Source organism: Octodon degus, unplaced genomic scaffold, assembly GCF_000260255.1.
Source record: "Octodon degus isolate 3935 unplaced genomic scaffold, OctDeg1.0 scaffold00056, whole genome shotgun sequence".
Taxonomy (NCBI): Eukaryota; Metazoa; Chordata; class Mammalia; order Rodentia; family Octodontidae; genus Octodon; species Octodon degus.
In genome coordinates, this window is record NW_004524632.1 from 10,282,190 (window position 1) to 10,293,807 (window position 11,618).

Below are 11,618 nucleotides of genomic sequence, written 5' to 3' on the forward strand. Positions count from 1 at the left end.
TGACGCGGGGTCTCCAAGGGGTCCCCGCGGCTCCCAGCAGGGCTGCCCCACCCCCACCGCCCACGCACCAAGTTGTGCTGCGCCTGCAGCTCGATCTCCAGCGCGTTGACCGTGCGTCTCAGCTCGATGATCTCCGCCTGGTAGCTCTGCAGCTGCTCCGAGCTGGACACCACCTGCTTGTTCAGCTCCTCTGTCTGAAATAGCCAAGGGGGCGGGGACACGGGATCAGCCCTGCCCTGGGGCTGGGGGCGGGGCGGGAGGGCGAGGCCAGGAGCTCAGAGGCCCACCTGGGTGGTGTACCACTCCTCCACCTCCCTGCGGTTGGTCTCCACCACGGCCTCGTACGTGCTCCTGACTTCGTTGAGCACGCGGTTCAGGTCGACGGAGGGCGCGGCGTCCACCTCCACGTTGAGGCGGTCGCCCAGCTGGCAGCGCAGGGTGTTGACTTCCTGCGGGAGCAAGGAGTCAGAATGAGCCACAGACGTGGATCTTTCTTCCTGTCCCACAGACATGAATGCCAAGCTTTCCAAAAAGCAGTGTCAGGAGTGTCCTGGTCACCGGGATGATAGACACAACCCTCACTTGTGAATAGCCCGAATGGTCGTGCCAAGGCTGCCTGCCGGCCACGTAGCTGTCGCAGCTCAGCCTCCTCGTCCTCGCATCAGAGCAGGGCTCCTACCTCCTCTCTGGCCAGTTGGCTCCTCCACACTCAAGCTCTCCTCTGCCCGTGCCCCACCTCCGTGGCCTTGCAGTTCTCCCCACACTGTACTGGCTGCTCTTTGGAAGCCAGAACCAGGCCCCTCTTTTCCTCCACCTGCCCCCCAAATCCAGCAGAGAGCAGGGCCGAATCCCAGGCCTCTTCTTGTGTGTCTGCAGCGCCTGCCAGATACCATTTCCTCTCTGCATACCCGTAGGTGAAGGGTTCCATGTCAGGGAGCCTGGGGTCCTGCCTCCTGATCCCCATGCTCAAGGCTTGACTTTGAAGCCTTTTTTGTTCCATTTTAAATCATACCTCCTCATGGTTCTTCTTGAGGGACAGCAGCTCCTCCCTCAGCGACTCCACCTGCGCCTCCAGGTCGGACTTGCACAGGGTCAGCTCGTCCAGGATCCGGCGCAGGCTGTTGATGTCGGCCTCCACCAGCTGCCGCAGGGACAGCTCCGTGTCATACCTGCACACAGATGCGGTGGGAAGACAGCCCAGAGCCCTCCCCCATGTCTTGCTGGGCTGGATGGGCCCAGCTCTACGGGGCTCCCACAGTGCTCAGCCTCCTGTCCCGCGTTTCCCTGGGGCTTTGCATGGACATGCTGGGGTGGGCCCTTTTGTCACCCCGACACCAGAAGGCACCTGGAAGGCCCCAGGGGATGGGGTCCTGCCTCTCTCCTGCTAACCCCACATCAATCCATTCCTGATGAGCAACCTGCTTCAATCCCTGAATCCTGGGGTTTTAGAAACCCTTCCAGGAAGAAGACAGCAGGCCGAGCGTCCCCAATCAGAAGTGGAAAATCTGGAATGCACGGTGGTCTGAAACCCTGTGCTATGCCCACTGATGGGGCACCACTGCGGAAAGTGCCACCCTTGACCTTATGTGATGGGTCACAGCCAAATCGCCAGGGCACTAGAAGTGGGGTACAGAGTTGTGTTTGGGCTATGGGTGTACAGTATAAGGAAATCATAAATGAATTCTGTCTTTAGACTCGAGTCCCATCCCCGAGGTACTCCATTACGTATGTGAAAATGTTAGAAAAGTGCAAAACATCCAAGGCCCTGCTGGTCCTGTGCATTCAGCTAAAGGATCCCCACCATGTGCACTGAAGGGCGGGCTGCCCACGAGTCTGTGCTCCTGTTGGAAACTGGCTTTGTGCAACCAGACTTGGAGGAGAAGTAAAAGAGGAGCGATGTGTTTCTTTTCCCTTCCGGGCCTTGTTTCGCCCAGAGGCCCGCGGGCCTGGGGGGAGGGGGGGGCAGTTTAGGAAGCGCTCAGCTCCAAAGGCGCAACCTACTTGGTCCTGAAGTCGTCGGCGGCCAGCTTGGCATTGTCGATCTGCACCATCAGCCTGTTATTCTCAGACTTGGCACACAGAATCTGAAAAAGGGGTTCCCGCGTGAGGCCCCACTGACCTCAAGAAAGTCGCGCTATGCAAAGACAGTGCGCCCAAGCCCCACGCCAGCCCCGCCCACCTTCTGCTGCAGCTCCTCGATGGTGCGGAAGTAGGACTGGTAGCTGGGACACAGCAAAGGCTCCTGCTGCTGGCTCCGCTCCTGGATGCGCCGCTCCAGCTCCGCGTTCTCGCGCTCCAGCTCGCGCACCTTCTCCAGGTAGCTGGCCAGGCGGTCGTTCAGGAACTGCATGGTCTCCTTCTCGCTGCCATTGAAGGAGCCCTCGCAGAACCAGTTGCAGTTGCCCACGTTGGCGGGGATGTTGCAGGCCCCGGGCAGGGTGCAGCCGTGGCAGCTGGGGGGCACGCAGGGCCGGGAGGAACAGCTGGTGCGGCAGCTCAGGGCGGGCAGGCAGCAGGTGTAGGGCATGGTGCTGGGAAGGGCGGCGGAAGAGCAGAGAGCTGCTAGAGGTAGACGAGGGTGAAGTTTGAGTCTCTCCTCCCTCCATGGGCCTTTTATACCCTTAATAGAGGGTGGGGGCCTGGCACATAGCGTACTGTCCTTTCCTAATGCTTCATCTAATTTTTCTTCAAAATATGCTAGTTAGATGCTTCCAAAGAGTCCCCCCTCATCTCATAAAATTATTCCATTCAGCTTGTGTCACACCAGGCTCTTCCTGATGCTAGTGGTTGATGAAAGCAGAGTTTCGTCAGATGGCTTCAAAGCAGGCAGAGTCACCACGGCCCCAGAGGCTCACCCCATTACTCAGGCAGGAGGATCTCGGGGACACAGGGCGGGGCCGTCAGGGATCAGAGATTCTTCTCCCATGACATTCAGCTGCCACACTCCCTGGAAAGACAGCCCTGCACAAGCATTCTCCCAAGCGACCCACACCTCAGGGTTCAGGGCGCCGCATTCTTAGGGCAGAAATTCCCCAGCGCTCACTGTGAGAATCGTGAGCCTCGCTCTTGGTGGGGGCTTGGGAAACGCGCCAATATGGGGAGAGGCCGGGCATGATTGCGTGTCTGTGGGTGGGAGCTGAGAGAATGAGGTGAAAACAGGCTGGCTGGATGGAAGATGAGCAGGGTGGATTGGCCGCCAGCGGCCCTAAGCTGTGCAGGCGAGGTCCTTGGGGTGCTACTACTGCGGGGTGTTACAGCTCCTGAGGGAGGGGGCCGGGCTCGAGGGAGGCCACCTTCGAGCTTGAGGCCAGGTTCAGCCAGCTGCGTGTTTTGGTAGACAAGCTTTGAGGGGACCCAGCCGTGGCCCTGCTCCTAGGGGTTGTCTGCGGCTGCCGCTCTGCTACAGTGGCAGAGCCGAGCAGCTTTTCACTGAGATCACAGGGCCAAGAAAGCCTCACATAGTCTCTGAACCTACAGAGAGGAAGTTGGCCCGTACGCACCAGAACGATGGCCTCTGTAAAGGTGAGAAAGGGAAAAAGCATCTAGAGGAAACATCATGCTCCCCAAAGAGTGGAGTTTGGGGAGCAGCACTGAAGAGTAAGTATGAAGCATCAGATTTCAGACCCCCCAGGAAAGGAGCACTGGCATGAGGTGCTCGGAGCTGCCTGTGATGACCTTACCTCAAAAGTCCCTGGGAATGTCCCTCGGCTGATTCCTAGCACCCTGCGGGTCTGATTGCCACCCAGGGCATCCCGGGTGCTGGAGGGACTGCTGCTCAACCCTCTCGTCCCTAACAGGTAGATGCCATCTGCCTCCTTCGTCATGGGGATCTGTGACTCTTTGACCCTTCTGTCCTCTACGAAACTCCCTGTTGCCCCTAGTGACTTTTTCTTTTAGGCACTGGGAATTGAACTCAGGACCTCGTGTTTGGCAGGCAGGCAGTGTGCTGCTGAGCTACCTCCCTGGCTCCCCTCCCCAGTGAATCTTTTTTTTTCCTGCCCCAGGTTTATTTGTACAAAGAACACAGGAGGACACCAGCCCCCTAGAGATGGCACCCCAGAGGTCACACCAGTCCTTCTGCTTTTACATTAGCAGATAAGAGGCTTTTATTGTGGAGACTTCATGGGGGCTGGGCACCTTTGGGAGTCTGGGCTGGAGCAGAAGCCGGAGCCCAAGACTTGACCAGAGCCTGGGCCTTGGCTGGAGCCTGGGCCTGGGCTGGAGCAGAGGCTGGAGCCTGGGCCTGGACTGGAGCAGAAGCTGGAGCCTGGGCCTGGGCTGGAGCCTGGGTCTTTGGCCGGCAAGGCCTGCGACCCTCAGCAATGTAGGCACATATATGCTTCCCAAGCTTGGGGTGGGCAATATAGGCAAGTCGAGCAAGCCTGCAGTTTGTCCCCTTTGGAATGATCTTCGACTTGACCTCCCTGGGCGTGACGAGGGCCTTGACAGCCTCGGCGCGTGCACTCACAGCCTTGGCACTGTTTGCCTGCATCTTCTTGAAGCCCTTCTGTGCTTCTTGGCAAAACGCATGTTCCTAAGGAACTTGGGATCTACCCCCTTCAGAGATTCGTATCTTTGTGACCGAGGTTTCTTGATGCCATTTGCAGGACTGGTGGTGTGTGGTGTGGGTCTTGGATTTGGCTGTAACTGCACTGTGAACCGCGGCTCCCCCCAGTGAATCTTAACAGCGCAGCCTTCCTCAGCCTGCTTCTCTCTCTCTCACACGACCTTGTGCTATAACCTAACCGTGCTCTCAGCGCGCGAGAACCCTGGGTGCACAGAGAAGGCCTGTGCTCTGCTCCTCGAGGTGGACTGCTCTGTGACTGTGTCCGATGGTTCCGCTGCTGCAGTGTTGAGACCCACTGGGTCTTTACTGGATTTTCTGGGTGGTCTATCCCATGTCAGAGGTGATACTGATAAGTCCCTTGATATTATTGCACCTGTGTCTGTTTCCCCTAGGTCTGTCACGAATGTACCTATTGTTACGGGTTCTCAACACAGAAACCAGACGTGAGTCCAAATTAATCTTTATTTATTTATTTATTTGGCAGAACCGGAGATTGAACTCAGACCCTTGCGCTTGCTGGGAAGCACTTATTCTACTGAGTCATCACCCCACCCCCAGATGTCTTTTTTTTTTTTTTTTTTTTGGCAGTACTGGGGATTGAACTCAGGACCCTGCACTTGACAGGCAGGCGCTTATTCTACTGAGCTATCTCTCCAGCCCCTGCAAATTAAAATTTAAATATGAGCCTTTTATTACCGGGCCCAGGACCATATGACCATACGCAGGAGAGGACAAATGGCCAGGAGACTTAGAAGTATAGAGGTTTTAAAGGTAGAAACTGTATCCTATTTGGCAAACAAATTTGTCGTTTGACATAGAATAGGACCTTTAGGGACAGCATGACCATTGCTCAGCATACATTTTTTCTGGGAACTCTCACTCTATTGATGATTTATCAACAGTATGCCAAGCCTCCTTGTGGTCTTATAAGGAAGCAGGGTCACAGAGAGTTGAACAGTCATTTTTTACATTTAGTTATACATTAACTCATCACATTATTTTTACATTAACCTTTTACATTCCCCACTGGTTTTTGTACATGATTCAAATCCTTGATTCATTTAGTTTATCATATGGTTTGTTGGTGAGGAGGACCCTAGTAACATTTAGAAAGAGATTTTTTATTGATAGTTGTTCATGCCCCGTGCGATAGAGACACTGCTGTAGGGTCCTAGTGAAAGGTGACTGTCCAGTACCAGGCTGGCCCAGTACCAGGAAGCCCTCCTTAAAGACTCACATCGAACTCTTGAGACTATCCAGGCCATTAATCCTGCATCCCTCCTTCCAGTGTCGTCGGAACCCCGGGAGCAAAATTGTGTGTGCCGACAGGGAACCTTCCCTTTTGAGGATGTCGAAGTAGACTTCACTGAGCTCAAGTTGGCTAATCATCCCTGGTATGGGCTCCCCAGTACGGTAGGCTCAGATAATGGGCTCATTCTATCTGTAGTCTATCTGCTAGAGCACAGAGAGAATGGTGGTGACCCCTGGCAGATTTTTCTTATTGGACCTACCTTTTTTTTTTAGAATTTTTTTTTTAATTTTCATTTATTTATTTGTGTGTGTGTGTGTGTGTGTGTGTGTGGCCAGCTCAGCCCACCAGGGGGCGGGGCTGGCTGGCATGTGGTGCTGGGGGATTGAACCGCGGTCCCTGTGCTTTGCTAAGCTTGTTCTAAGTAGGTGCTTTAGACCACTGAGCCATCTCACCAGCCCCTGGGCCCATCTTAACTCAGGGTTTTAAGTAGCAATCTCTGTCCCATCTAAGGTTCAAGTCAGCTACCACGTATAAGTGGTGGGACAGTGTTGAGCCTCCGTTAGCCCTAACAAGAACCAGTAGGACCACATTCGGTCAGTTTAACCTTGAGGGGCTCATCAGTCTTTTGTAAAGTCCACTTATCTGACTGTTGATCTGTTGATGCCGACTTCATGTGGGAGTGGTGACTCCAGTGTTTTTTGCTACCTTGACCATGCTGGGAGTGCTCAGGACGACAGGGTATGGTCCAGTCCAGCAGGGTCCAAGAGTTGACAGGTCTCGCTTCTTGATCCACACCAAAGATCCAGCCTCAGCTGCCAACAGGTTATTGGCTTCTCTGGGTTGTGGGCGGTGATGGCGGCAGAGGGACGGTGTAGCCTACCAAGTAGACTGCAGAGCCTGTAAGGACTTAACAAGTTCTTGATTAGAAATGGGTGTCAGGATTTCTTCTGCCAACTTAGGGATTCAAAGAGAGTGATCCCCTAGTGCCTCAATCTTTTATATATTTTTTTAACACCGGCACCATGGGTGGCAGTCTTCCAAATAGGATTTTAAAAGGAGCGAGCGCATCCCTCCTGTATGGGGTGCAGCAGGACAGCAGCAGGGCCGTCAGAAGCACGGACACCCCGTCCGCACCCGTCTCCGGGCACAGTTTGGACAGGGTGCTCCTCAGGGTGCGGTTTTGCCGCTCTATCTGACCCAAGCTTTTGGGGTCAGTAGGCAGTATCCAGCTTCTATTTTATTTCCAAAACACCAGAAAGGCTCTGAACTACTCTACCCACAAAAGCAGGCCCATTATCTGAGCCTACCATACTGGGGAGCCTATACTGGGGATCATTAGTCAACTTGAGCTCAGTGACGTCCACTCTGACACGCTCAAAAGGGAAGGTTCCCTGTCGGCACACACAATTTTGCTCCCGGGGTTCCGACGACACTGGAAGGAGGGATGCAGGATTAATGGCCTGGATAGTCTCAAGAGTTCGATGTGAGTCTTTAAGGAGGGCTTCCTGGTACTGGGCCAGCCTGGTGCCGGACAGTCACCTTTTACTAGGACCCTACAGCAGTGTCTCCATCGCACGGGGCACGAACATGCTCAACTTCTGTTCCGGAGTTAATTTGCCAGCCTCTTTTACTAGTATAGCAGCTGCTGGGGTGGCTTGTAAGCATGAGGGCCACCCAGCAGCCACACAGGCCAGTCTTTGGGCAGATAGGCCACCGGGTGCTTCATGGCCCTGAGGTCTGAGTTAAGACTCTCCTTGTAACTTCCTCTTTTTTATGAACAAACAGCTGAAAGGGCTCGGTGATGTCTGGTAGGGCCAGAGCTGGGGCCCTTAAGAGTTTCTTGCTTAATCCTTTCATGCTTTTGCTGTTCTGAATTCTAATCCAAGCGAGAGGCTGTTATCTCTCTTCAGGGTTTTATATAAGGGTTTAGCAACAGAGACAAAACTTGACACCTAAAAACAACAACAACAACAAAAAAAAAACCCATCGTTCTCAGGAACTGTCATAACTCTTTTTGGTCCTGGGCTCTTCTAGCTAAAAACAAATCATCTATATACTGTAAGAGAGAAAAGTTAGGATTGTTATTACCAAAAGGCACCAGATTCTTAGATAAAACTTTTTTTTAAGAACAATAAAGTAAATTTTGAATCCTTGGGACGTTATGTCCCCATCATTGGCACCTGTGTCCTCCTCTTCTGGATCTTCCTTTTAAAGGCAATTCCTGGGTAGTCGCTGCCAAGGGAATACAAAAGAATCTATCTTTAACTCTAACACAGCATACCAGATCCGTTAGGTGGGAGCACACTTAGGCACCTTAAATGTAAAGTGTAACCAGTGAACTGTTATTTTTTATCAACCAGGGACATTTCAGGGGTTAAGCCTCTGTGGAGTGTTAACAGGCAACAGTTACACTTTTACAGTAAACATTTGACAACAATAGTTGTATATAATTATAGCAGCGTAACATAACAGTCAGGATGAAATGTCCACTTTAGTTATCATACATATTACAAAACTTTTTGTTCATGTTGGCTTGACATGAACCTTTTATTAGATAGATAGATAAATAGATAGATAGATAATCATTTAGACCAGCTGGTAACTCAGGAGAAAAGTCTATATTTAAAGCTTAGATAACAACATATCAATTTATAAACAAATACGTAGATCAAACAAATATCTTCACAAAACCAGAGTGTACTCAAATATATTTCTGTCCGGGTTTAATTATGATGAAACACTTTTCTCCTGTCTATATTTTTATTTGTACTTTTTTTGCTATGAAGCAGTAACTGATTCCTGCAGACTTTTTATTTTTGCAGTTTGCAACAGATAACCAGAAAAAGCACAGGCTGGGAGAGAGGACTCGGAATGTCCTGCTTGTGGCCACAACAGGAGAGCAGTAAACCTCCCTAGGAAAGGCAGGGCAAATAAGGGCCCGTGAGCTGAGCTAGCGAGCTCCATGAGCTGTTGTTACCCTGTCGTCGGCTCAACAGTGAAAGGAGGGGTAGAGAGATGCAGAGAAAACCAGAAGATGAAGCAAAAGCAGCAGCTGCAGCACCGGTGGCTGAAGCTCCCCCGGGTGCCCCAGTGCCCAGGATGAGACGGCAGGAATCCCAAAAGCGCTTCCCACATTCACCCTGGGACCCATCAAAGCTCTGAACCATGCAGCCCAGGACAGTTGGTTTGCTCTGTACTGTTGCGGCCATAACAAAGGTCTCAGCGGTGTCCCCTCTCAATCCACACAGTAGAAGCCCAAGACTAATGTAATTTGACACAGCAATAACCACAACGTAATAGGACAACTGAGCTAGGTTTGTGCCCTTCTGATTTGCAGGTAGACTGTCACAAAAGGCAAGAAGGGAAAGAAGAACAGAACTAACACCATTGCCTTCGCCCTGGCGCAGCTGGGGGCACAGGCGCACTGGGGACCAAGAACAAGCAATTCAGACAGACAAACAAATGGACAACAACATTCCGGGAAATTTTGGTTTTCCTTTTTTTCTTACACTTCATTAAGGTAGACTCTCAGCTGGATTTTTTTTTTTTTTTTTTTTTTTTTTGTGCAGAACCGGGGATTGAACTCAGGCCCTTGTGCTTGACAGGGAAGCGCTTATTCCACTGAGCCATCTCCCCGGCTCCTCTCAGCTGGATTTTAAACCAAAACAAACTGTCAACAGTCCCATAGATTCCCTGGTGGGGTAGGTAACACAGGCTTCTCCCTGCAACAAATTCAAAACAAACAAGGAAAACAAACCTCATGGGGCCTTTAGTCCGAGACGAATCCAGGAATATTTATCTATGAGAAAACAGACTCTCTCTCAGTGAGAGAAACATGTCAATCGTATCTCAGGAATACTCATCTGAGGTAGATTGACATAACTTTTACATCTGGAAGTCAGGGCCCATCAACACCAGCCTCGAGAGAACAAAAGCCAATCAAATCTTATCTAGGTCAGAGAAAGTTTTGTTCCCACGTCGCGGCTGCATTCCTTTAGTCACTTTGAGGCAGCTAGCTGAAGTCAGCTTGTGGTGCCAAAAACCACCCAAAAGTGGCTCACAGGCAAGGAGGCCGGGAGGACCTGTTGGAATAGCATCTTGCCCATGCGGATCCTGAGGCTCATTGTCTAAAATCCTAGAAATGGTCGAAAACACATTGCAATGGCGATAAAGAAGCAGAAGTGGTCTGACCCATAATTACAAACAACACAACAGACGAACAAAGACAAGATGAAACCAAAGACAGATCCAATGCTCCAGTCCACTGTTGTGCAGGGGAGCAGAGTCCGGGGGATTTATGCTGCGTCCAACTCCTGTGACTCACAAAGGGGCACCCCACCAGGAAAAAAAAATCTCTTACCAGCAAGAGGTTCCAAATGGCTTGTGTTGTCCAAATCAATAAAGAATTTGAAAACTTTTGGAGACCTGTATAAGTCTGTGGCTGAAGAATTTCTCCAGATTACAGTTCTCTGAAAAACACTGGTTTCTATTAGTTTCCATTTAATGGGATCCCAGATAAGACCCCAAATATTATGGGTTCTCAACATAGAAACCAAACATGAGTCCAAACTAAAATTTAAATATGAGCCTTTTATTGCCGAACCTGGGACCACTTGACCATACTCACGCAGGAGAAGACAAATGGCCAGGAGCCTTAGAAGTATAGAGGTTTTAAAGGTAGAAACTGCTTCTTGTTTGGCAAACAAATTTGTCATTTAACATAGAACAGGACCTTTCGGGACATTGTGACCATTGCTCAGTATACATTTTTCTCTGGGAGCACTGTTTTCTGGGAACTCTCCCTCCATTGATGATTTATCAGCCGTACACCAAGCCTCCGTGCAGTCTCACAAGGAAGCAGGGTCACAGAAGGTGGAACAGAGTCATTTTTTACATTTAGTTTTACATTAACTCATCGCGTTACTTTTACATTAACCTTTCACACCTGTAACTGTTGTTCTTCCGGGTAGCCTTCCCATCCTGTGTGACATGGTACAGCCCTTTCACTTGCCACCCGCCATCTCTCGATTACTGTTTGCACAGGCGGCCTTTGCTCTGCCGTCACTGTCAGTCGGGACCTGTCCACCTCACAGGCAGCCCCCAGAAGAGGAACCACTGGACACAAGGCCCAACCCTTCCTCTCCCCAGGGAGAACTTGTGACCCAGGGACTTTCACCAAGTCGTGTTTTGCTCGTCCTTTAAATGAAAGCGGTCATAACGCCGCCTCCTGGCCCTTTGTGTGTGAAGGGAGGAGCTGCTGTGTGCGCGCAGAGCTGTGACGGCCTCTCAAAGCTTCATCTCTCCTAGTTTTGACTGAGCTTGTTCACGTGAAGAGTTTTGTGGAAATGCCACTTTGTGAAGTGGCCACTTGGGCACACTGCCCACTGGTGCTCACCTACCACTCACCTTTAAGTATTAGAAGCACAGAACTCTATGAATTAATCAACAAAAACACAAATTTTCACATTAACTTGCTGGCTGAGTGAGAAGTTTGCAGATGACCATAATCCCTGCCTTCTCCACTGAGTTCCTGATCTTGTGGGCTTGGTTTTCCTATTTGGCTTGGTTCTTAACAAGGACAGACTCTCTCAATGGAGGAGTGTCACCACCGGAGCCAGCTGTCTGGCCCTGGGGTTGAAATGGGCCCTATTCACCCTCGGGGAGTCCTTAGCTTTACAGCTCTGTGTAAGCCTTCACAGTGATAATGGCGCTATTGTTCACACAGGTGGTGGTGGTGGTGGTAGTGGTTATGGTGGTGGTGATGGTGATGGTGGTGGTTATGGTGGGGTGATGGTGGTG

General features: G+C 51.1%; 1 protein-coding gene across 4 annotated transcripts in view; it reads right to left on the reverse strand.

Annotated features, from left to right (window-relative positions):
* LOC101568567 (keratin, type I cuticular Ha4) overlaps positions 1-2,542 on the reverse strand; it is a 3,886-nt gene extending 1,344 nt beyond the window's left edge. For 2 of the 4 annotated variants that reach the window (XM_023717929.1, XM_023717928.1), the window contains exons 1-5: positions 2,180-2,527; positions 2,002-2,084; positions 1,013-1,169; positions 288-449; positions 21-194 (exon numbers count right to left, since the gene is read on the reverse strand). In XM_023717929.1, the coding sequence (XP_023573697.1) occupies positions 21-194; positions 288-449; positions 1,013-1,169; positions 2,002-2,084; positions 2,180-2,527 (924 nt within the window). Of the gene's footprint in view, positions 1-9; positions 195-287; positions 450-1,012; positions 1,170-2,001; positions 2,085-2,179 lie in introns of all 4 variants that reach the window. The other 2 variants (XM_023717930.1, XM_023717931.1) reach the window with 2 other exon arrangements.
* Between the last annotated feature and the right edge of the window lie 9,076 nt (positions 2,543-11,618).